Source organism: Chionomys nivalis, chromosome 7 (assembly GCF_950005125.1).
Source record: "Chionomys nivalis chromosome 7, mChiNiv1.1, whole genome shotgun sequence".
Classification (NCBI taxonomy): Eukaryota; Metazoa; Chordata; class Mammalia; order Rodentia; family Cricetidae; genus Chionomys; species Chionomys nivalis.
Genome location: NC_080092.1, coordinates 52313430 through 52339718, shown reverse-complemented (window position 1 = coordinate 52339718; position 26289 = coordinate 52313430). Strand labels below are relative to the sequence as shown.

Below are 26289 nucleotides of genomic sequence, written 5' to 3'. Positions count from 1 at the left end.
CCTCACCCCAGCTGTGCTTGAGCACAGCCCTCAGTCCACTGCTGTCACCCCAGCGGCTTGCATCGAACACCCCGGCAGTCCAGGTAAGTGCTTCGTCTTTCCTAAGGACAGCATCTTGTTTTTCCACTGTAGTCATCGGTCCATGTTGGTGTTAGACATGTGGCCAAGCGAGCAATCTCTCAGGCAAGGGCCGAGGGACTGTGCCTGAGACTGTGGTACACTGTCAGGGGCAAGTGGAGGAACAAGGGCCTTGAAGAGTCCGCTGTGCCATTGCTGCTGGGTGATCTCAGGCATCTCTTTACCTCTCCAGTGTGTGTGCCAGGGATGACAAAGTTCATCTCTCAGGCTGATTAGCAGCTGGGAGTGAGATGTGTAAAGCGTAAGGAGTTACCTCTGGGTAATGATGGTGACATTTGGTATTCAGTAGTTAGAGGACCTCACGGCTCTGTGCTGGGGCGAGCAAAAGGTAACTTCATAAACTCAGGCTGCATCTTGGTGCAGTCGGATGAAAGAATTGAACACCACAGCTCTTGGTACCTTTGTCTCTCAGTTTTTGGTGTTTGGGATTTACAAGGAACCTACCTACCTCCAGAGGCCTTGGGTGTTAGTTAGGCTAGTAGGAGATCTTGATTGAGCCATTTGCTTTTGGTCTCTGGAAAATTAATCTTTTGGTTTGGTTTTGGTTTTTGTTTTTTCAAGATAGGGTTTCTCTCTATAATTGCCCTGGCTGTCCTGGAACTTGCTTTGTAGATCAGGCTGGCTTGGAACTCATAGAGATCTCCCTTTTTCCCTCCCTTTTTCCCTCCATTTCTTCCCTCACCTTCCCTTTTTCCTGGAAAATAGATACATTCCCTAACTGTTTGCAGACAATTTTCTAGGCAAGCAATAAGGTATTGATGGCTGAGCATGTATGAACAGAGCTCAATCTTATGAGAAAATAAATCAGATTCAAGATTAATGTGCAGCTGTCCTGGTTTGATAAGTTATCAGCTTGACAACTGCTAGTCCAGTACTGTCCCCATACACTGTGCTAACACACGCAGACATCACAGCTAGTCCCTGACAGGTTTAATCGACAACGACTGTAACACCCAATTTTGTGTTACACCCTTGGTACAGTTCACGTGCCACTGTACCGTACGCGAGTCGGGCAAGGGCCTGGAGACTGAAAGAACACACAAAGAGACCTGGGTCATTCGTAAGGAGATCAGCCGAATGCCGTTTATTCAACCTTGGGGAAATCCTTATATACCTAGCTGCTGTACAAGGATTTCCACCCAGGCAGGTGGGAAAGTACCATACCAACAATGGAGTCAATGCCCTACAGCTAATCACCAGGTGGGGCAGGGGGAGCACAGGAACAAACAGAATGCTTTAGTTAGCTGACCAGAAACTGTCCTCAAGATGCACCCCAGGAACAAGGGTAGACCCGGGCCCTACAAACGACAATGACCATTCATAATGCAGAAGTGCCTCACCTTGTCAGCTCTACAGGATTTGCGTTCTGACCCAGCATCATTTTTAATGGAACACTAACCATGATGGCATCTTTAGACAGTGGGGTAAGCCAGTGCAGAATACAGAATAGGGATACGATCACGGTGCCTTCCCCTACTTCACTGCAGCAGAATAGAAACTTCCTCACGGGGTTTTCTATGAAAACATTTTTTTTTTGTTTTTTTTTGTTTGTTTGTTTTTCGAGACAGGGTCTCTCTGTAGCTTTGGTGCCTATCCCAGAACTAGCTCTTGTAGACCAGGCTGGCCTCGAACTCCCAGAGATCCGCTTGCCTCTGCCTCCCGAGTGCTGGGATTAAAGGCATGTGCCACCACCGCCCGGCTTATGAAAACATTTTATAGCCAGGCTTTTAATCCCAGTACTTGAGAGGCAGAAGCAGGTGGATCTCTGTGAGTTCAAGACCAGCCTCTTCTATATAATGAGTTCTAGAACATCCAGGGCTCTGTAGAGGGCCCCTATCTCAATCCCTGCACAAAAAAAGAGTCATTTTATAATTCTCTATATAAAACAATATTGGTACATTCGTTTACCAGGAACTTGATCAACCCATTTACTTTAGTAAAATATCGCATATTATTTAAAGAGGCGTGGGCTAGGGATGTAGCTAGTTTATGCCTCTGGAAGCCTAGGGTTAATTCTCAGCACTAAACAAGCAAACAACAGAAAACTTCACAGAGATTCATAAAGGAAATATCTACCAAGCAGCACAAAACAAATACATACATATGTAAATATGTTTTACATATGTAGATATCTTCTTTAGCAACAGGTTTAATGGACATAATGTATTTTTAAACAACAATATATGAATATCAAGTTACTGAAAAATTATTGGCCCACATGCAGTATTAACATGTGTGTGCATTATAGATGCTCCCATAATAAATTTAATTGGTGAACAAGCTAAATCAGTCATAATACATAATTACAAATCACCAAAAATCCTTTGCTTGCCACCCACATCCTCCCCTGAAGTCCTCCACAGCCTGCAGGCCCTCCTTTACCCCAGGCCATTGCTATAATAAGCTCAATGTAAGGCTCAGTCACCTTAACCTTTGCATCTCATGCCCTATGCATATTAGACTCAAAATAATTGTTTTTAGATTAAAAAACATCAAACCAGATGTGGTGGCATCAGAGAGGTGGAGGCAGATGACCTCTGTGAGTTTGAGGCCAGTCTGACTTATATAGAGACTTCCAGAACAGCCAGGGTTACACTGAGAGAACCTGTGTCAAACAAAACCAAACAAAGCTCAGGCGTCATAGCCATGACTGCTCTTTCCTCTAACTGGAAAATCCCACACTTCCAAGAGCAGGGTGTGGGCCTTCCAAGAGCCACAGTGCCCAGCTTTCTAGTGGAAAATTATTTGGCATCCTCAGCAAACTCTAGCAGCCTGGTATTTTAGTTCAAAGACATCACCTTGTAGTAGTTATGAATAATTTAAGAAGTTATTGGTGAATGACTCTTTACATAAAAATGGGAGTCAAACATCATATTCCATCTGACAGGAGAACTGAAGACTGACTCCAAAAAATGGGGTGCTCAAGACCCATCTGTAGTACTCTGAGGCCCTTCCTCTCAGAGTCAGGCAGTGGACGGGACGAAGGGAAGGACTGGAGGACACAAGGTGTCTGCGCCAGTACCCCCTGCCTCTGTCTCCATGTCCCTCCTTCTAGCCATCAGAATAAAAGGATTTCCAAGTTTGGGTGTGGAGAGTTGACACTGTCTCCATTCTACTTCAATTTGACTCTAAGCTGTGAATTATGCTTCTACGGGAAGTGCTTCCATTTTTATTGATTTTTGCATAATATCTAAATAAAAAACACAATGCTTGGTATGCAAATGCAGACTCAAGATAGGCAGCTGGCTCTTGTCCCTAGGGAGTTCCTGTATGTGAGCCATGGGGGCTGTCACCGCTTGGAGGCCCCCTGGTCAGTCAGTTCAGCACTCTAGAGCATCACTGCTTTAAACCGACAAAGTGAGCCCCAAGCCCGGAGGCCAGTGAGAAGGCAAGGACTCTGGAACTGCAGGTCCCTTGCAGAGCAAGGCTCAACGGGACCCAGGAAGTATGGGGGTTGCCAAGGCTGTCGTGGTAGCAGGTGCCCACTGGGATGGATTTGGTCATGCTCGCTGACCTTGGGAGCTCGTATTTTACTCTGCTTAAGTGGTAAGGAGCTACAGAAAGACAACAAAGGGTCATATTTATATATGGCAGCCAACAGTGGGCCAAAAGGTGAGAGGGGACAGCAAAGTAACTGACTGCCCAGGTGAATGGAACCTGGGTTGATGCTCTGGAGTAGAGGGACAAGACGAGAGATGTGAAGACCAGGGAAGGAGGCGAGATATGGAGGCTGAGGGGAGTAGGAAGATGGGGGCTGAGCCTGCCCGCCTCCCACAGAAATGGAAGACTACAGAGTGAGCAGACACACCGGACTCTTTTTGTAGCCTTGTCCTGTCCACACTCAGTTTTAAGTTGCCATTATGAATCCACACGGCCATTTCCAGAATGCATGTCATCAAGGTGGTCAGGTGGTAATATGGACTCCTGACCATCATCAATGACACACTGGCAACTAGACCAGAACCAGGCAGGAGCTGCTCATGCTGGCAGGCGTGGCTATGCCTTTTGAAATCAGCTCCAACCCTTCCCATGCCCTGCCTGCTTTGGAGCCTTCCAAGCCTGGCTAGCAAGTGTGGGGAGCCGCTTAGGAGGCACCCCTTTCTTCCTAGTCACGGCTTCTCTGGGGGACACTGAGCTGACTATTCACATATGAACCGAGGCCTCTTCCTGGTTCCCACACCACCGAAACACATATGCTCCAGGAAGCATTGGTAGATGCGGAGAGATCATCAAGGACTGGCTGGGTGACCGCCAGAGGGGTGCACCACGCATCTGTGAAAAACCACAGACTGAATGCCGGGCAGCCTGCCTTCGCCACTGCATCCCTGAGCACCTCTACCTGAGGCTTCTCTAGGCTTCAACCAGCAGCTGGCTTCTGCTTGGCTTCCTCTTATCCCAGTTCTCATACTTGTCCTTCTGGGTCCTAGCTCACAGTTGCCCTTTATAGCCCAAAGGAACCCAACCCTCCCCAGTTTCTACCGGCAGCCCAGCTAATGCCCGTGGGTATTCTGTAACCTCCCAGGGAACATGGCTGCCCTTCCTGAAGTGATGGCAATTGTAAAGAGAACTTTGTGGTTTTGCTCTTGATAACGCCTGTGTCTGGTGATCCTTAGAGCTCTTTCGCGTGTGTCATCTCTTGGAAAAATTTCAGAACCTTAATGGAGACATTAAGGGTCTTGTTCCAGAGACAGACACGGCTGCCCAACAAGTCTGTGTCCAGCAAGCTGGTACTCAGCAAGTTGGGAGAAAGAAACCTGCTCCCTGTGTGCCCAGCTCAAGGCCTTTCAGTGCTCACATTTCTGTGAGTGTGTGCGACTTTCCGCGTTGCAAACCATCTTCCTTCCTCCCACTCTTTTTCTTTCTTCCCGTCTTCCTTCCTTTTTTCTTTCCTTTCCTCCATCCCTCCTCCCCACCTTCCTTCCTCCCTGCTTTCTCTCTCTCTCTCTCTCTCTCTCTCTCTCTCTCTCTCTCTCTCTCTCTCTCTCTCTCTCTCTCTCACTATGCAGTCCTGGCTGGCACAGAACTTGCTGTGTTGATCAAGCTGGCCTGGCGCTCACAGAGATCCACATGCCTCTGCCTCCCAAGTACTGGGATTAAAGTCATGAGTCACCAGTCTCAGGAATTCCTGATGAAGGATGAAGTATGGTCACTGGCTCCCCAGAAATGCTTTCTGGAAAAGAGCAAGTTGAGGTCTGGATAACAATTGCCCTTCCTTGCTTTCCTACCATGCTCAGCCGTCATCCCTCTGTGGAATGTCTTGCTCATTCCTTGCCCCTAAAATTGTACATCAGGCTCCTTGGGGCTCCTGAAAAATGTCCTAGTAACTTGAGGAGTGCAGAGCCTCCAGGGGGGCAGGCAGGTAGAACGTTCCTTCCTCAATGCTCACAATGGTCTCTTCTTCCAAACCTACCTCCTACCCCAGTGGTGGGTGATAACGGAAGACAGGGGGTCCACCTAAGGCCATGTGTCCTAAAGAGGTGGTCGGGGAAAAATACTACACAGGACAGAAACTTGAGGCCCTCAGTTGAAACTTTATCTATTACCAAGCATGGATCTGACAGCTCACCACACAAAAGTCAAAACTCAGGACAGGACGGGTGAGAAAGAGATCCGTTTCATTTACAGAGCAGGGCCCTAGGAGATGAATGCTGTTGTTCTCAATGCCTCCTCCCAGGGAAGCTGGTGCATGAGAATTTCACATGGGAGGAGAGGAGGAGGTGTAGGGGGCAGTGGGCAGGTGGCTACTGCTGCATGGTCTTCGCCATTCAGGGCATGTGGTTCCTTTCCATGTTTCTCTGGCCATAAGATTGCAGCCTCCTACGGCTGGTTCCTATCGGTCTCCAGACAGCTCCATTTTCTGCAAGTTAAACCTTGGAGCAGTTTACTGTGTTACCTAATAGAGAGAAGGAAAAAAAAAATAAGAAGTTTTGCTCATTGTGGTGTAACTCAAGGTCACCATGTGTTCTGGCTCCGTAGAGCTAAATAAAGACCATTTGCAAGTATCCCCTTTTTGATTTATGGTGCTGGGAATCGATCTCTGAGCTTTTGCGTACAAGGCACGCCATGCACCGTGGAGCCACATCCTCAGCCCCGGCAGTTATCGGCTTAGTCATTTAGGGGTAGTTTATGTTTAGATGTTAAAGTGTCGGGCTAAGGGAAGAGAACTAGCCTTGCAAAAGAAGAAAGCGGCAGTAACTGCAAAGGGTGCCTCACAAAGGCGTGGCCGCTGTTCACTCCCAGGCTGCGTGGCCCCTAGGGACGTCTACCCACAGAAGAGGAAAAGGCTATCGTGTCCTTTAGTCATCCATGCACCCACAGACACGCATGAATCACCTGCTGTGCCCAGCTGATCTTACCGGGAACGTCAGTAAAGAGAGGAGCAAGGGCCCTGCTGGCACGGTTGTTTATGCACCAGCGCCAGGGAGGGAGACAATGACCAAATGAACACACGGTAGACAGGGAAAGTCGCCATCACTGTAGGGGTGAGGAAAGAAGTGTTTCGTCCATCCATCATAGACTACTGTGAGTCGGGGGTGCTCTTCCTGAGCTGGGGAGCACTCGGGGTTCAGGCAGGAGGGAAGGGAGGCTGCAGAAGTAAGTGCTGTAGGGAGAGGCAGGGTGAGAAAGCTGGGCTGGAAAGTGGTGGAGGACTTCGCTGCTCACTTGGGAGCACTGTCTCAAAGCCCTGGTCTACCCGAGTACTTTGTTTCCTACCTTGGAGGAAACAGAAGTTTTGGGCTTCCATCCCTGCATTTCATTTTTCTCCTCCCTTCTGGAACCTTCACAGTCAATAACAAGATGAGGCCCCATTATAAACAAACAGCCCTCAACTGGGCCTCAGACTCTTCGCTTCTTGAAATTCAGGGTTTCCCATTCTGGGAGGATACCTTCCCCCTTCATTTCTCGTAAGTTCTTCCTCATTCCACCCCCCACCCCCATCTCCCCCGAACTACAGATTTATAGATTCTATAAATCTCTGAGACTACGGGCGGGATTACTCAGAGCCAGGGAGCAATGCGCGTGGGTTCTGAACACTGGCGCAAGGACGTGTTATGCGGTAGGGAGGAGACACGACGGAAGACGGAGAGGCTTCCTGGGTCCACTTTATCCCCTAGGAACTGCATTTCAACATCCACATTACATCAGCTATGACTGTCCTCCAAGGACGCTAGAGAACCACGTCCTCGAAAGGAAAACAGAGGCACCAGGGAGTTAGTTTTTCTTCCTCGATGTGGAGGCAAGTGAGTTTAAATGAAGAGGAAGTAGAAACAAAATCAACATGGAGCCTTGCCGGTGAAAGGAAACTTGTGTGTTGGTGGTAGCCTTCCAGGGACCAGGGCAAGAACGGGGGAGCTATCTGGGTTCAAGGTGTCTTTTCAAGGCCTTTCATCCCAACCAGCTGCTGCTGCCGCCATCTAGGGCAGCTCCAGGGAATAGGCACCCTGCCGACCTCTGAGGCCAGAGAACCTTCTAGATGGCCTGTCGAATATGCTGATACAGATTCTCATACCAGAGCCACAGGTCAGAATTGGAAGTGGAGCAGGTCCAGGAGACCTTGTAGTTATACACATCTTCAAAATGTCCCAGGCAATCCAAAGTTTCTGAGATGCCCAGACTTAGTGGTCAAAAGTTAAGGCCCTAGAGTCAGACAAACTTGGGTTTGGCTTCACTTATTTGTTCTGCAGTCTTGCTAATCTCTCCCAGGCCTTTATTTTCTAACCTGTAAAATGGGATAATGGTGATGAGTACTTAGCATATGGAGCTATTGCGAGGATTACATGTGTTGCGGCATGTAGAGTAATGAAGCTCATGGAAAGTCAGCACACAGCACATACGGCAGTTCTGTCATTCTCGCTAATTGTTTCTTTGAGGCAGGGTCTCACTATGTAGTCCCGGCTGAATTGGAGCTCCATATGTAGAGCAGGCTGGGCTTGAACTCACAGAGCCCCACTGGCCTCTGCCTCCCGAGTGCAAGGATCAAAGGCATGCACCACCACACCTGGCTACAGTTGGGTATTCTAAGTGTCCTCATACTGAGGTTCCCTTTATGGGCAGCGAGCTGCAGTGAGACCCTGAAGTCTTGTGAATATTGGAAAATTTTTAGCAATGGTTCTGCTTTCAGTTCTGTTATGAAGAGAAGGATTTTGTGGGTTTCATGTCAAGGTGGCAGAGGAAACAGAGTCCACACTCTGGTGTCTGAGCTGGAATCTCAGGTTGCCAGTTCGCAAGTTTCTTAACCTGAGTTCTGCTTCCTCTTCTGTGAAATGGAAATGTGGTCATCTCTCTGGTCATAGGTTCCACATCGATGGATACAGCCAACAGAGGATTGAAGGTTTTCCAAAACACCAAACGCCTGTGTGTGGAACATGCACACTCTTTATTCCTTGTCATTGTCCCCTCAACAACACAGTGTAGCGCTGTCTGCAGTGTTCTAACAGGGTTGTGAGTAGCACAGGTGATCTCAAGTGTGAGCAGGTGTGAAATGTACATGCCTTATTATGCAAAGCCATCTTCTCTACCCACGTCACACATACACTGGTTCACATGCGCGTCGTAAGCATCTGTGGATTTGGGTCAGAGTGAGACCAGCATCGGTCCTACTGTTCTGCTCTCCTGGGCTAAGCTCTGAGAACCCTGCTTTATCCCAAGCACGAGTCCTACTTTGAGGACTCTCCTGCCATCACGTGGTAGCCTGAGAGAGCCCCTGCTGCTCCGTGACCAACGTGACAACACCAGCACTGAGCGACTGACTTCTCACCAAAGATGACAGCATCGACCAACTGGTTCCCAAACTCCTTCTTGAACTATCACAAAGATGGGAAAATATTTTTGAAATGTAGCAATATAAGCCCATGGATCCGATTTAATTCAAGAGGAGTGAGCATGGCGTCATCTGTGTCATAGCCCTTGCCTTCCTCAAAATGCCCACATCCAAATGCCCAGACCCTGATTATGCCAGAGCTCATAGTAAATGGGAATCAAGACGTCTAATTAGCTGACCAAGACGTGGAATTCATCCTGATACAGAGAAAATGTAGATGGAGACTTTTCTGTCCCGCCTGGTCCAGCGGAGCCACCTTTAAAATAATCGCTCAGAGGTTTATTATTAGTTACAAACCATTCTGCCTATTGCTTGGGCTTATTACTAACTAGCTCTTGCAACTTAAACTAACAGTTTCTATTAATCTATATTTTGCCACCTGACTTCATGGTATTACCAGTTCTCTGGTGTATCTTGTTGCTCCAGCGGCTCCCTGGCAACTCTCCAGCTCCACCCTTCTCCATGAATCTTTGCTTGGATTTTCTATGCTGCCTGGCTATAGGCCAAAGCAACTTCTTTATTAACCAATGGTAATAACAATATATTCACAGCGTACAGAGGGGTTATCCCACAGCACGTGGTTATGCCAGAGTTCATAGTAAGTGGGAATAAGGCTTCTAATCAGCTGAGTGATGTGTGGAAATCATCCCGAGTCAGATAACGGAGTCAGTGCAATCTCAAGAGTCCCTGCACAGGGAAGGAGGCAGCGGAAGAGCTTGGAGGGAGACGTGACAAGGAAGAATGATCAGAGCATGGGACAGGGCTGGCTTTGAAGAGAGGAAGGGCTGTGAGTGGCTTCTGGAAGCCAAAGAGATAAGAAAATGGATTCTCTCCTAGAGCCTCTGAAACCCAAGACCATAGACAGTCCTTTGGTTTTAGACTGACAAGTGAGATATTCATGAGCTGCTGACCTCCAGAACTGAAAGGTGACTTTTTAAACTTTTATTTTATGTATATGACTGTTTACCAGCCCCTACATGCGTGCACCATGTATGTACAGTGCCTGCAGAGACCAGAAGGCACTGGATTTGCTGGAACAGAGTCAGCCATGTGGGTGCTGGAAATGGAACCCAGGCCTCTAGAAGAGCAGCCAGTGCTCTTAACCACTTCTCTCCAGCCAGCATTATATCATCTTTTAAAGATGCATAGTCTCCTTCTGCTGCCCAGGCTGGCCCCAGCCTTCTGGGTTCAAGTCATGCCCCTGGCCCAGCCTCTCCAATAGGCTGCCCTTGAGAAGTCTGTTGTCCTCTGAGAGTTGTGGCCTCAGCCTTGGGCAATCCTATGATGCAGGCCCGGATTTGTCCCACGCTCAGCAATCCTGCAACCTAGAGTCTTATCTACCGCTTGGCCTCTTGCTGTGACCAGAGTAAGATTCCGTTTCTCTCTCTTTCCAGGGCCTGCACCACCCCCACCCCGCCTCTACCTCCTCCCACCCCCCCCACCCCCATGCATGTAATCTCCATATATCTCCTCCGCAGAACATTCTCCTGTCTCGAAGCACCTTAACTATTGAACTAGCCTGGTGGTCTCAGGTGACATCAGACTGGAAATGGAACATGATTCTCTTTGGTCTCTCTCAGCTTGACAAATTACTCTGTCCATTGAAAAACCATCTCTCCACAGTCCACGGAGGAGGGGATGGGAAGGTGTCCCTCCATAGTCCACGGAGGAGGGGCTGACTGCAGAGCATTATCCGTGGTGGGCACTGAACATCCACTCTGGGGAATTGCCGCTACCACATCACAGTCAACGGTTCTCCTTCTAAAGCAGGGTGTGTGAACTCCATTGGCCATTCCATGGTGACTTGAGACATTATTATCACCAGATGGAGGCCCTGTGACACACAGAGAGCATTCTGGCCGTTCTGGGTGACCTTGGGAAGGTCCCTTCACCTTGGTCTTTGCTCCCCATCTGGAGAACAGGGTGAGGGCTGAGGATGAAGTGAGAGATAGGAATGCATTTCACAGACTTTCAGGGCCCTGGACACACTAGAAACATGGATGGCAAATCCAGTTTCATTTCTAAGAAGAAAGGAAAACCTTTAGCCCCTGAGCTACTCTGAAATGGTCCATGGTTTCACTTCCTAGAAACATCATTCTCCCTCTGTCTTTCCCAAGAATCTAGTGAAAATGCAATTTATTTAATTTTGAGACTTAAACAATGGTTTCCAATGGAAACACACTACATGGTGCACTCTCTCTCTCTCTCTCTCTCTCTCTCTCTCTCTCTCTTCTACCTCCATTTTATCAGAGTGGATACAAATAGTTCAAAAGTCAGGTAGCATAGAGAGTTGACAATGAGAATGATGGCCCCCGGCCACCCTCTCTCCTTTTACCCAGTCTCCAACACAACAATATTCAACCCTCGTCTCCCATATCAGTCTCTGTTGCTCTAAGTGCAGCTGTGTGCGACTTTTGGAGAAACTTAATGAGAGAAAGACAAGAAAGAATGGAAGGAAGGAAAGAGGAAAAGAAGGAAGGAGGGAGGGAAGGAAGAAAGGAAGGAAGGAAAACAGGAAGGAAAAAAGGAAGGAACGAACGAACGAACGAAGGAAGGAACGAAGGAAGAAAGGAAGGAAGGAAACTGTAGAATACAGGTAGACAAAGAACCAAGAGGCAAGCATTTGAACAGAAGGGGGATAAACAGAAAGAAAGATAATTTTGTCTGTCTATCTACTCACCCACCCACAGATCTTTTTGTCTATCTGGCTCCCCAAGGCTAAAGAAAGCAACGTTATTCCTGTTTGTCAACAGAGCGAAGATTCCCCTAATAAGTCCAGGGTTCTCTTGGTTTTTGTTTGTTGTTTGTTTTTTCGAACTTTTGTGAACCCTGTAAACACAAGTTTCACAGGCGTGTGCCAAGAGGCATTTCCAGTTTCTATTTTCATTTTGTTTAGTTCTTCTTTCTCTGTTGTTCTCTTTTGCACACCACAGAAAAGTGATCAGCAGTAAAACCTCCACACTGCTGGCCTAGATGTAAATCAAGTCACAGAGAGAAGACACTTCCGGGCCTAAGAGTAAATCCTCAGTGTATCGATGTGGACAAATCCCAAAAGCCACCCGGAATAACAAGTACAGGATAAATCATCTCGATGAGTGCTGGCCGTGCATATTTGATTTCCCCACCTCATAGAACATTTTTGAGTGGAGGAAGACAAGCCAGCTCACTTTCCCGCACCCTAATTCTGCCTTGTTTCTCCGCTACCTGCCTGGACACTTTTAAATGTTGCTACTGTTACTCCAAAGCGTCAATCTGAAATGGCGCCACGTGAATATCCATGCCTGAGGCTCCACTGCCTGCACGATGACACGGGAAATTGACTGTCATGTAACCAAGATGCCAGGACATGTCCAGGGACCCCTCCCTCCCTTAGTCTCCAACTTTCACAGCGCCCAGTCCATGGATGAAGAGCCTGATCTCTCTCCAGCAATTCCCTGGTACTAAAGGCCAATTCCTCCCCAGCTCCTTCCCTACTTTCTCTTGCAGCCTGGCATCTACTGTCCGCTCTGCCTGCTCACGTGTCCTGCCTGGCTTGGGAAGCCACTGGGCATATGTCATTCTCAGCCTCAATGCAAAAACAGCTCTCACCTCAAGGGAGCTGAGAGAGTTTGTTTATTCTAGAGCCAAATATGAATGACCATGGCCTAGGAAGGATGGTTCACGCTACCTCCGTTCCATGTTCTGATGTGTGCTAGTTTTGTGAAGTTTTTACATTAACATGACAAAGAAAATCATAAATCAAGACTTGGCAAAATATTTATTTTTATCATTTTTAAAATATTTATTTATTTTTACGTATATGAGTGCTTTAACTGCATGTGAATCTGTGCACTAGGTGTGCACAGCGCTCTCAAAGGCCAGAAGAGGGTGTCAGATGCCCAGGAACTGGAGTTACACATGGTTGTGAGTCTCCATGAGGTTTCTGGGAATGAAACCAGGACCTCTGGAAGGGCAGCCGGTGTTCTCAGCCACTGAGCCATCTCCAGCCCCTATTTTCATCATTTTCAACTATGGTGTGTGTGTGTGTGTGTGTGTGTGTGTGTGTGCAGATGCAGAGGCCAGAGGTGAAAGATACCCCCAGAGATGTTTGTGAGCTACTTGATGTGGGAGCTTGGAATTGAACTCAGGTCCCCTGGAAGAGCAACAAGTGCCCTTAGGCACCAGGCCATCTCTCTCTAGTCTCAAATCAAGACATTTAAAAAACACACTGATGAGTTAAAACCATCATACAGATGGCCAGGTATTGTGGCCCACATCTTCAGTTCCAGCACTCAGGAGTCAGCAGCAAGATCTCTGAGTCTGAGAGCAATCTGGTCTACAAGAGTGAGCTCCAGGACAGCCAGGGCTACACAGAGAAACCCTGTCTCAAACAAAACAAACAAAAAAATCAGAGAGATGGGTTGCAACACCAGAAAAATCTTAGCTATCGGCCTCAGATACTAGCTGAGAGCATTCTTAGCCTGTTGGTTGGTGGAAGCAGGGTTTCGGCTAAGTTAATACAGTCTGCCGGTCGGAACGTTGGCTCCAGTCACAGGATGTTATTCCCAAGAGAGGCAGGCAAGGGTGGCTCTTCATGGGCTGGCACAGGCTGAGATAAACTGTTTTTAGGCTCTGAAGCTGCAAACGAACTTCCAGCCCCTCCACACCATTCATGTTTTAGCCAGCCCTCCAGCCTGTGCAAACATGGGTCCTTTCCAGGGATTCTTGCTCACAGCGGCTTCCGGTGGCTTTTAGGACTAGCACATAACTCGCCTATAAAAGCACTGGCCACTTTGCACTATGGGACAGTCTAACTGTGGTGTGGCTGGCTTGATCCTTGACCTCACCCTCTGCTGCTAACCTAAGACTCTTCTCTAGTCCGTCTTGTTTGTTAAAACTGCAAATAGATTCTTTTCTCATTCCGTGTACCCAATTATAGTTTCCCCTCCCTCTGCTCCTCCAGGCTCCGCCCTACCTCCCTCCACCCCATCCACTCCCTTTCTCCCATGAAACTACTAAGCTAATAGCTATAATATACGCACAGAGGACCTAGGGCAGACCCACGCAGGCTCTGTGATTGCTGCTCCAGTCTCTGTGAGCCCCTAGGAGCCCTGCTTAGTTGATTCAGGGGACTGTGTTATCCTGGTGTCTTCCTTCCCCTCCAGTTCTTACGCACTTTCTACCTCCTCTCCACAGGATTCCTTGAGCTCTGAGGGGAGGGGTTTGTTTTCGGGTTTTGTTGTTTTGTTGTTTTTTTGTTTGTTTGTTTTGAGACAGGGTTTCTCTGTGTAGCTTTGGCTGTCCTGGAACTCGTTCTGTAGACCAGGATGGCATTGAACTCACAGAGATACACGTGCGTCTGTCTCCAGGTCCTGGGATTAAAGGTGTGCACCGCCACCACCACCTGGCAAGGGGAGGGATTTGATGGGGACCTCCAATCTAGACTCTCTTCATGTACTGACTGTGGGTCAGTCTTTGGGCTGCCAAATCCCTGATATTTTTCCATGAGCATTAAGTCAGCTGACTATGTCTGCAGCTCGTACGACACCGTGCTCAAAGGGACTCATGGCCTTGGTTTGTTTCATATTACCACAAAAGAGCAAACAACTTTTTTTGGGAAAAAAAAAAGATTTATTTTGGCTTAAGGTTAATCGGAAGATTAGAGGTAAAATGGGAATTCCAAGATGACATGGAGAGGGCCTTTCACTTTTTCGGCTCTTGACTAGAAGAGGACTGGTGTGTACAGAGTTCTGGCCTTTCACATGAACTTGTGTTAACCATTTCATGAGAGTGGACCTTTCACGATCCAGATGTCTTTTATTGGGAGAGGGCTGTTTGTAGCCTCAGCTGTCCCTGAACTTGAGGCCTCAGGCTCTGGAGCACTGGGGTTACAGATGTGACTCACCACACCCAGTTCTGAATGCCTCTTAAAAATCCCATCATGGGCTGGAGACATGGCTCAGTGGTTAAGAGCATTGCCTGCTCTTCCAAAGGTCCTGAGTTCAATTCCCGGCAACTACATGGTGGCTCACAACCATCTGAAATGAGGTCTGGTGCCCTCCTCTGGCCTGCAGACATACACACAGACAGACTATTGTATACATCATAAATAAATAAATAAATAAATAAATAAATATTTTTTTTAAAAAAAATCCCATCATCACCAGGATGGTGGTGCACACCTTTAATCCCAGCACTTGGGAGGCAGGGGCAGGCAGATCTCTGTGAGTTTGAGGTCAGCCTGGTCTACAGAGCTAGTTCCAGGACAGCCAGCACTGTTACACGGAGAAAGCCTGTGAGGATCTGACACTTTTCTCTGACTCCATGGACACCAGGAACACATGTGGTACACAGAGATACATATAACCAAAACACTCATACATACCAAATAATTAAAAACACACACACACACACACCTCTCACCACTTCTCAATTCTGTGTCATGGTAACCAAGGCCCAGCATGAGTTTCAGTGGAGCAAACCACATTCAAGTCATAGCACCCATCAGGCTGTTTTCCCCAAGCCCATCCTCACAATAAACCGCAACAAAATTCTCTCTCCACAGAAGTGAAAAGTGTCTCCTGTCTTTGTGGCATAAAGAGCTACAGCTGGGGACTGCTCTCAGGGGTGCATCTCCCCTCTGCTGTGTCTTGTGCCCTCTGTTTCTGGAGTGACTTACAGCTAAACATCAAACTCCCATGAAGTAATTGGCACCATCAGTCCCCTGTGACAGGTGGTACTGTCACAACTCAGAAGATGAGTGACTGGCCTGTGGCCTACTAAGGCATTGTCTGTAAGGTTTGACTATCTGGTTCCTCCGCAGATGTGTTCAGGAAGCACGGAGGGTGACAGCGGCCCCTGCAGGCTTTCCACTCGTGCCTCATGCCTCCTTCTCTGTTCTCCCTAGGCTTCCGCAGCAATGAGTTGGTGGAGGGACAATTTCTGGATCCTCTTGGCTGTGGCCATTATCGTTGTCTCCTTGGTCCTGGGTCTCATCCTGTACTTTGTCTGCAGGAGGCAGTTTAGACAAGGTAATGATGGCCATCTTCCCTAGGCAGGTGGAGGTGGGGCAGGTGATGTCAGTACAGCGGAGCTCGGATCCACCTGGGCATGCGAGAGCTAAGCTTAGACAGAACATCACACACTTTGGTTATGGTTTCTAGCCACGCCACTGACCTCTGTCCTGGGCCTCAGTTTCTCATTTGTGTAGTGAAGGGGGGTGGGTAGATTTATCTCCAAAGACCTTGTCAGAGGATTTGAGTAATAGCAGAGGCAGACAGAATCTGTCTCCAGGCACTGGGGCAGGAACGCTGTTTCTGCCTGGCGCCAATGTCATCTTTTCTGTGGGGCTCAGAAGGGAACAAACAGAAGTCTGTAGAAAGTCAACCGTCTTGAGCATGCGTTAAGACACAGATGCAATCTGTGATGAACGTGTTTTGCCACCACGACTGCCTCCTCTCTCTAAGACCTGTTTTCTGCTCGGATCTCCAACTTGACCAGAAGTTTTTGGCCTCCTCAGACAAAGTGACTGCTTGGATAGTAACAGTAACTTTATTGTCTGTAAGTGGTTTTCCAGTTTGCTGTTTATCTCCAGAAACATGAACCCCAATCAATGGCATGGTCCCTTGAGATTCTAGTCCTTTAAAAGAAATAAAATGTGGGCTAAGCCAGGAGCGTGCCCAGGGATGGTATACAGTGCACAGGGTGCCCTGGTGCACACGCCTCTCTAAGTGATCAGGGCACTGTCCTGCAGACAGCTGCTTAAGGACGCAAGCCTGCACAGAAGCAAAGTCTTTTTGGCTTGGTTTCCAACCTCTCTTTTAGAGCTGAGAAGAAGCCCAGAGGGAGGCAGAGCCTTCACAGAGGTGTTCCAGGTGTTGGTGGCAGAACTGGTATCAGATCTCAAGTATTCTGGTTCCCAATTTGATCTTTTCTCATTACCCATTAAGTAATGAATTTTTAATAAAAAGGGGGTGTATTTACTTTGAACTGCATTACTTTATACAATTAATATAATTTTTAAGGAGAGCGTTTAAGGCTCATACAACGCCTCTATCCATTGGCTGCCTTTTAATTTTTTTTTTGTTTGCTTTGTTTTTTGAGACAGAATCTCATATGGTCCAGGCTGTGCTTGAACCCCTGATCCTCCTGCCTCTGCCTCTCAAGTGCTGAGATTACAGATGTGTGCAATTATGCCCTGTGTATCCATTTTATTCTTTTAGGCCAGTGAGGTGGCTCAGCAGGTAAAGTCATTTTCCACTAAGCCAAAAATCTGAGTTTGATCCCCAGGACTCCTGCTGAAAAGAAAGAACTGAGTCCCCAAAGTTGCCCTTTGATCTCCACACATGTGATATGAACATGTGTATGCACACACATAAATAAATAATGAGCTAAAAGATGTTAAGCCTTTCATTCTCAGATATGAACAAAAATATGACCCTTGACAAAAACCCTCATTTTCCCTCTTTTATCTGGATTGACTCCTGTTAACAGTAGGTTATGGCAAATAATAATATACACACTGCTTCAGCACGAGTTCTCTGGGGGAATCTAACTTGTAGAATGAATCTCTCTATGTCTACAGAGAGAAAGGGGATTTAGTAGGATGGCTTACAGGCTGTGGCTCAGCTAGTCCAACAATGGCTGACGATGAAGGGAAAGTCCAAGAGTCCAGTCATTGTTCAGTCCACAAGGCTGGATGTCTCAGCTGGTCTCAGTACATGCTGGGATCCTGAGGAAGTGGGCACTAATGTCAGTGAAGGAATGGGTTTGCCAGCGAAAGCAAGAGCAAGCCGACAGAGAGCAAGGCTTCCTTCTTCCATGTCCATTATATAGGCTGCCAGTGGAAGGTTAGAAATCCCAGATTAAGCCGGGCGATGGTGGCGCACGCCTTTAATCCCAGCACTCGGGAGGCAGAGGCAGGCGGATCTCTGAGTTCGAGACCAGCCTGGTCTACAGAGCTAGTTCCAGGACAGGCTCCAAAGCCACAGAGAAACCCTGTCTCGAAAAACCAAAAAAAAAAAAAAGAAATCCCAGATTAGAGATGGGTCCTCCCACCTCAAAGAGCTGAGTTAGAAGTGGGTCTTCCTACTTCACATGATTTCATTAAACAAAAATCCCTCACAGGTATGCCCAGTCATTTTGGGCATTTTAGTTAATCCCAGATGTAGTCAAGTTGATTACCAATAATAATAATAATAATACTATAATAGCCATCCACACACCCAGCACATCACAGCCAAACTATTCTTCCCTTTCTTAGTTCATTTCATCCCAACCACTCCTGCCTATTCACAACCTACGTAATGCCAATCAAGCCACGCCACGAAGCAATGCAGAAACAGCCCGTGTGGCTGTTGCCAGCCCTGGGTCTGTGGCTTTATGGCCAGGGTCCAAATGCCAGCTCTGTCACTTCAAAGCTAGGAGTTCCTAAGTCTGTTACATCTTGGCAGTTCCTCTCCACACATCCTGGATCTGCTGGTTTTCCAAGGCCTTCAAAATGCTGAGGTCACAGCTTTCACTGATGTGCCCTAAGTGAATATGGTTTTCCTCTCTTAGGCAAGAAATGGTCAATTGCCAAGCCCTGGAAACCTGATGGGAGAGACGAAGAGAAGATGTACGAGTAAGTGGGGGAGATTCCTGCTGTTCAGCTTTGAGAGCCATCTGGTCACTGCCACCAGGGCCCTTCCGCTATTGCTCTGGTGTGTCTGAAAGGCCCTTTCCTGTGGAGCTGGTGAGACGGATTCTCCATCTGCGGCAGGAGGGAGGTCCGGGGCACTGTGGGTGCAGCGCCCCTCTGGCATTTGCTGCAGGAGACTCCCTGAGAGCAGCTATCCTGGCAGAGGTTGCTGCTAGGCTTTGGGTTGCAGGCTCAGGAATACTTCTTTTCCTCACCCAGATTGCAAGTGTGATCTCTGACAAAGTTGTCTACAAGCACAGCATTTGCTTCCCCTTTAAAGATTTTTTTTTTGTTTTTTGTTTTTTGTTTTTCAAGACAGGGTTTCTCTGTGGCTTTGGAGCCTGTCCTGGAACTAGCTCTGTAGACAAGGCTGGTCTCGAACTCACAGAGATTCGCCTGCCTCTGCCTCCCAAGTGCTGGGATTAAAGGCGTGCGCCACCACCGCCCGGCTAAAGATTTATTTTTATGAGTGTAAATGTTTTACCTACATGTATGTCTATGCATCATGTGTGTGTCTGATGCCCAAAAAGGATGGCATCTGGATCCCCAGAACCTGGAGTGAGGGACAGCTGTAAGCCACCATGTGGGTGCTGGGAACAGAATCCTCCAGCCCAAGCACCGGCTTTACTTCTTCTTGTGATGTGTTTGGGACTCTTCTAGTGTTGTTTGTGCTGAGGTTAGGAGCAAGGATCCACGAGAGAGACTCATGGGACCCCGAAGTTGTCTCACTCACACAGCCTTTGTTTGTTTGTTTGTTTGTTTGTTTGTTTGAGACAGGATTCTACTATGTATCTCTGTCTAGCCTGGAACTCACTAAATAGACCAGGCCAGCCTCAAACTCACAGAGATCCATTTTCCTCAGCCTCCTGAGTGCTGGGATCAAAGGTATGCACCACCACACCCAGCACAGCTATGGTTTAATGTAGTCAAAAATAGATAAACTCAGCAGAAGAAAAAAGCCAAATAAGATGAACTCTAGGAGGAACCAGACACAAGCCTCCAGCTGTCCTTCCCTGCTAGTCCTGAGGACAGATCTCAGCAGCTGTGTATGTAAATATGTGTGCCAACTCATGTGAAACATCACAGACCCAGGCAGCTGATCACAGACCCAAGCAGCAGATCACAGACCCGGGCAGCTCATCACAGACCCAGGCTGCTCATCACAGACCCAGGCAGCTCAGCTGAGCCTTGGTACACAGGGATCGTGATAGACAGTCCATGACTGACTTAAGCTATGCAGTCTCCAGCCCCTCCTGGAGTCAAGGGTCCAGACAAACAGAAGCAGGCACCCCCCATAAATGATGAGCATAACCATCAGAAGTAGCCAAAGTTCCAGGTGCATAAACACAGTGGTTGTCAAAGCTGAGAGGTGATCACCCAGGACTCAGTCAATGGCTGACCTTTGCCTACGCAAAAGAAAAAAAGTATATATATATATATATTCTAAAATGTATTTTATTGGGGTTTGAAGAGACAAGCAAATAGAACCAACCTCTCCTTGCCAGTCTGATCCAGTCTGATCCCACTGATGAGTAAGTTCATCATGTATCACACAGCCAGATGGCCAATGCCTTGCTGGTGCAGTGGAAACATCCCACAGAAGTGTGGTGTTGCTACAGGGAAATGTTTCCAGGAAGCACACCACTCAACAACTTCCCATGAACTGAGCAGACACAAGTAACAGTGCCCAGCTCAAGAGTGGATTGCACTAACACCATGGACACTTATTTTCTAAGGCCTTCAGTCATGGTGCTCCATATTCCTACAAGCCAGAAGGAATCAGCAAGGTGTTTGTTGTAGTTTGTTTGTTTTGTGCTTGACATGAACAAAACAGCACACAGAATTTTGCATCTTTTGCTCATTTTTTTCAGTACTGGGGGGTCAGTTCAGTCCCGGGGCCTTGCATACAGTGATCCAGGCTCCACTATTGAGCTGCAACCCCAGGCCAATGCTGTTGTGGTCAGACTCATTGAATGTAGTTGTAGGTTGTTCACTCTTCTTGCTGTAGAGAATCTCACTGTAGGAGGAGGCTATGGTCAATCTGTCCCGTCTCCTGTGAGCGGGTGTGAACTGTGTGTAAGCTTCTGTTCCCATAACAAATACCTGAGGCAACCAGCTTAGAAAGAGAAGAGTTTTCTCTTGGCTCACATTCTCTGATTTCTAGTCCAGGATTGGTTAGCCCTGTTGCTTTGGGCCTGCGGTGAGGCAGTGCATCAAGGAGGGAGTGCACCATTGAATAAAACCTCTCATCTCATAGCCAGGGACAAGAGGAGAGGTGAAGAGAGGTGGAAGGGACTTGGGGAACCACAGCCACCTTTGAACACATGCTTCCAGTCACTTGAAAACTCCCCGCAAAGCCCCAACTCCTAAATTGTTTTACCCCTTTCCAAGAGTGCAGAGCTGGGCCTTTGGGGGCCATTTAGCATCTGTAACAGCAGTGCTGTAGTGAACGGCCCTGCTCGGAACATTCTGGACACATATGTGGTAAACTTGCAGCAGCGCTGCTGGTCGCATCAGGAGGAAGTCCATCTGTCTTGCACACTGAAATACACCTGACATGCCGTGGTCACACAAGAGGATGCAGGCTGTGCTCTAGGGACAATCCCCGCCCACCCCTGGGCTGGAGGAAATGATTTCTTTGGGGTGACAGAAACGGAATGCAGAATCCAGAAAGCAGAGGGAATGCTTCCAATGTGTAGGAATCGAGATCTGAATCTTCAACCCATTCATTGGCCTTGATACCTTACAAAGCAGCTGGCAGTAGGCTTGATTCAGACCAACCGCTGACTCTCTCTCTCTCTCTCTCTCTCTCTCTCTCTCTCTCTCTCTCTCTCTCTCTCTCCCTCCCTCTCTAGGAATGTTCTTAATCCATCACCAGGGCAGTTACCTGCTCTGCCACCCAGGGGTTCGCCTTTTCTAGAAGACCCTGGTAAGTGCATTTTACTGATAACAGCTTCACTCTGGGTAGGATAATGAACCTATGGAGCTCTTGTCTAGTTTGCTAACGAGATACTACAGGCTGGGCGGCTTCAACAGCGGGGCAACTATTTTCTCGCAGTTGTGGAACCTGGGACTCTGAGATAAAGGCCTTAACTACTTTGGTATCTAAGGAGGGTTCTTCCTGTTGCAGACTGTGGCTTTTTTTTTTTAACTTTAGTGTGTGTGTGTGTACAGGTGTAAAGAATGAATGATATGCATGTGGCAGTCAGGGGACAACCCTCAGCTGTGGTTCCCGGGCACCACCCACCTTTTTTAAAAAAGTCTTGCAGTCTGGCAGTGGTGGCACAAGCCTTTAGTCCCAGCACTAGGGAGGCAGAGACAGAGGGATCTCTGTGAGTTTGAGGCCAACCTGGTCTACAGAAAGAGTTCTGGGCCCAGCCAGGGCTACACAGGGAAACCCTGTCACAAAAGACCAAATCTTTCATTGACTGGAACTCACCAAGCAGATGAGGTGGGCAGGCCCGTGAGTCTCAGGGATCTGCCCTGCCCTGGGATTACAGCTGTGCGCCACCCTGACCACCACACACATAGATAGAGAGACAGACAGACAGCCATGGGTTCTGAGGATCAAACTTGGGTCCTCATGCTTGCAAGGCAAGTACTTTGCAGACTGAACTGTCTCCCAATCCCTTTTAGCATTTTGTTTTGGTTTTTGATGCAAGGTCTCAGGTAGCCCAGGCTGACCTTAAACTCCCTTAGCAGCCAAGGATTACCTTGAACTCCTCCTTCTGCCTTCATTTCCCAAGTGTTATGATTACAGATGAGCCAGGCAGTGATGGCGCACACCTTTAATCCCAGCTCTTGGGAGGTAGAGGCAGCTGGATCTCTGTGAGTTCGAGGCCAGCCTGGTCTACAAGAGCTAGTTCCAAGACAGAGAACAAAGCTACAGAGAAACCCTGTCTTAAAAAAACAAAATAAATAAGTAAATAAATAAATACAATGATTACAGGTGAGCCCCACCATTCCTGAATGTTTCCTGGTTCCCTTGACTGGCTCCCTGCTAGACATGACCTCATTTAAGTCTGCAGACCTCTGTGAAACTGAAGGCTATCTTTGCTCCTTGGACAGAGGACAATACTGAGGCCCAGGGAAGTTAAGTGACTTACCCATGATCACCAAACTAACCGACCTCTGGAGTCTAAACATGAACTCATTTTACAAGAAATGGAACAGCAATGGTTTTTCACTTTCCTTGGAGGAAGATAAGATTATTGTGCAGGCAAATCTGATTCTCATTATAGGTGCAGCTAGGCTATTCGTCAGTGTGTTAATCCATTTTCTGTTGCTGCAACAAAATACTCCAGGCTAGGTAGCTTTCCTAAAGAGAGGCTTATTTTGTTGGCAGCGTGGGTGGGAGTGTCCACACAGCATGGCACTGGAAAGCTACATCACATGACAAACATGGCATCATGGCCGTGACCCATGTGACAGTGGGAAGTCACGTGGTAGGACAGAGTAGAGAGCAAAGAGAAGGACCCATACCGCATCTAACTGGGCTCTATCTCTTAAAACAAAAACAAAAACAAAAACAAATTTCCTTATTTTAGTTTTGTGTTCATATGTGTTTGAGTGTCTGCCCACATGTGCACCCTGTCCAGAGTCCAGAAGAGGGCAAAGGGTCTCCTGGGGCTGGAGTTAGGGGTGGATGTGAGCCATCTGATATAGTTGCTGGGACCTGAACTCAGGACTTCTGCAAAGCAGTAGGAACTGTTAACGGCTGAGCTCGCCCTCACACACACACCACATTGGTGACCAAGTCCCCAATGCACGAGCCACAGGAAAATCATCCTCAAGCCACAGATGAAAGTGGCAAGCATTCTCGTTCCTGCTGTGGACTCATTCTGCAGTGATTCTATCTTTGAAAACAGCCCCCACACACATACACACCCCATTTCCTTCCTTCTTAGGGGGCAGATTTGCAGATTTGCATGTAAGTAATGGCAAAGGGTCCTGGGGAGCAGCCTAGGGTGTGGGGAGGGATGCAGCAACAAGCTCATCAGATCCTTGTGATCTGAGATCTGTGGACACAACTGAGGTCACCTAGCAACAGGCTGTGGTCTGTTTCCTAAGCGTTTGCATCATAACTCCCTGGATGTGAGGCTCTGAAAGCAGAGATGTAGGAGTCAGGAGAGCCGCTCAGCATTTGCCAGTCATGCACTTGGGCGATCCTGAGATGTGTGTCATGTCTGTGACTGGTTTCCATTTGTGAAATGGGGAACTGAACTTCCAGGAAGTGGGAAGGTCTGTAACAGGCTCAAAGCTCAGAGGACTTGCATTGTGATGACCCTGTTTCTGCGCTTTAGCCCCACAGGAAGTGCCAAGTCAGCCACTAGCTTGGTACTCATCAGTGAGGAAAGTTAGAAACAAGAAGGTCTTTTCCATCTCGGGCTCCGAAAACGACTATGACGATGTTGAGATCCCAGCAGGCGCCGAAAACCAGCAATCTAAAACAACCATACCTTCTTGGCAAGCTGAAAAGGGCTTACATAGCTCATTTTAGAATAATCTAGAATGGCTGGACTGTAACACAGGCACTTTCCAAACCCCAGAGGAAGCCACCTATGTAGGAGCTACCACAGAGGACAGGACAGTTTGACGTTCCCGATGCGCCACATGCCCTGCTGCTCCAGATGATGTTCCTGGTGTTTCTGATACTCCAGATACTCTGAGACTCAGAGGTCTAGCCCTTGCACTTCTCTGGAGGCGGTTTCCTTAGTGTGGGCCACTGGGCCTGTGAACATTGACTCATTTTTCCACGTCCCCTTTTGTTCCCTTGGTAAATGTGGGTCTGAGGGATCTTAAGTCTTGGTATTTGATTGTGTGGAACCTCCCTATCTAGACCATGGCTTGGATGCCTGCCTCCCTCCTTCCAGGCCCTGCCCACTCCTGCACCTCTTAGAGGCTGTGGCTTGTCATTACAGCTGAGGGTTCTTGAGGTGCACAGGCCACCACACCCTGAGAGTCTGGAAGGAAAGGAAGTGTGTTTTGTTCTTGTGAAGCACCCCACCCACTCACACTCCAACCCCCAGTACCTTCACAGAATGTGGACCAAACTCATCAAAGAGAATCGAGCTCTTACAGATTTTTAACAGTCAACAAAGGACACAAGTGGCCTTCTGATTTCTGCCTCCAGCTCTGCTGGCAATGCCAGGAAAAGAAGGCTTCCCCAGTCTTCAGACAGCACCAGCCAACCGGAAGCAGCTTATTCAAGATGAGAGCTCGGGGCTTAGCATCCTTTCAGTAACTTTCATTATTACATCTCTTAGTCTATGCTGCTGTCCCTTCCATCCCTATCTTTCCTGGGGTATTAGCTCTCAACTCCCTCCAAGCGTTCCCGAGTGATGTCACCACCATCCGCAGGACTCAGAGCCTCCTCCTCTGCCCTAAGGACTGGCACTGCAGGCCCCAGCTGAGCACCCTCTACAGTTCCAGGCTGCATAGCCTGCAGCCATGTCCGTCTGATTATCCCACAGGACCCTCAAGTCCTGCACATTCCATGGAGACTCCCAAGCCCAGGCTTCTTGTGCTCGGTTACTTTCTCCATGGCTGAGGGCAGAAATTAGCATCCTTTCTCACATCCTTTATTGCCAGCGTTCCCCACTTCCATCACCACTCTGAGGTCAGCCATGGCCAGCACTTCCCAAAGAGAACTTTAAGAGCCTCTATTCAGGGGGCTGGAGAGACGGCTCAGAGGTTAAGATCACTGACTGCTCTTCCAGAGGTCCTGAGTTCAATTCCCAGCAACCACATGGTGGCTCACAGTCATCTATGGTGAGATCTGGGGCCCTCTTCTGGCATGCAAGCATACATGGAAGGAATGTTGTATACATAATAAATAAATAAATCTTAAAAAAAAAAAAAAAAAAGAGCCTCTATTCAGTACCCTGCCTCTGGTGTCTCACACTCCAAAACCCTGTTTGGCAGCTGGTGATTTTCTTAAGTAAACATTCCCTCTTAAACACCTTACAAGATTCGTCAGGATTTTGTTATCTTTTTGCTCACCACCTCCCTACAACCTCCACCCTGCCCAGTGTGTTTCCTTCATTTGAAAATAAATACCTTTGCTAGCCGGGTGGAGATGGTGCACACCTTTAATCCCAGCACTCGGGAGGCAGAAGCAGGTGGATCTCTGTGAGTTCGAGGCCAGCCTGGTCTACACAGTGAGTTACACAGAGAAACCCTGTCTTGAAAAACCAAAAAAAAAAAAAAAAGAAAAAAGAAAGAAAGAAAGAAAGAAAGAAAGAAAGAAAGAAAGAAAGAAAGAAAGAAGAAAGAAAGAAAGAGAAAGTACCTTTGCTATGGTCTCTCTTGCCCCTGGTCTACGTGATATTCCTCCCCATCTTTGCTTCTTAGGCACCACTCCATCCTCACCAAGCAACACGTGGGCACTGTGCCATCCTCCTCACTGTCCTGGATGTAGTGGTGGCCTTCATAGGTGTTTCCCCTCGAAACTCTAGCATCTGTAATGGTCTGCTCAGGGGTCTTGCATTTCCATTGGACCAAAGGTGACGTCAGAGAAGGATGGGCTTTCTCTCCATTGTTTTCCCTGTTCCTAGCACGCCGCAGATGGTCAATGAGTATGCCCAACCATCAACTGGATGATGAATTAACTCCCGCAGGTTTCCGTAATTCCTTGGCCCTAGGTGAGGTTTCCTTCATACATGATTGGACA

The 26289-nt window shown here is 47.9% G+C and overlaps 1 protein-coding gene across 1 annotated transcript; it reads left to right on the top strand.

Annotated features, from left to right (window-relative positions):
* Nucleotides 1-25437, top strand: Scimp (SLP adaptor and CSK interacting membrane protein). Its single transcript, XM_057776004.1, has 5 exons — nucleotides 1-83; nucleotides 15846-15969; nucleotides 18497-18560; nucleotides 21473-21546; nucleotides 23921-25437. The coding sequence occupies exons 2-5, from the start codon at nucleotides 15858-15860 to the stop codon at nucleotides 24115-24117; spliced, it is 447 nt and encodes a 148-aa protein (XP_057631987.1). The 5' UTR covers nucleotides 1-83; nucleotides 15846-15857; the 3' UTR covers nucleotides 24118-25437.
* The last annotated feature ends 852 nt before the right edge of the window (nucleotides 25438-26289 follow it).

Coding starts and splice junctions, on each gene's coding strand:
- Scimp (XM_057776004.1), top strand. CDS start 15,858: ATGAGTTGGTGGAGGGACAATTTCTGGATCCTCTTGGCTGTGGCCATT. Junction 15,970..18,496: donor CAGGAGGCAGTTTAGACAAG/GTAATGATGGCC, acceptor TTCCTCTCTTAG/GCAAGAAATGGTCAATTGCC. Junction 18,561..21,472: donor GACGAAGAGAAGATGTACGA/GTAAGTGGGGGA, acceptor CTCCCTCTCTAG/GAATGTTCTTAATCCATCAC.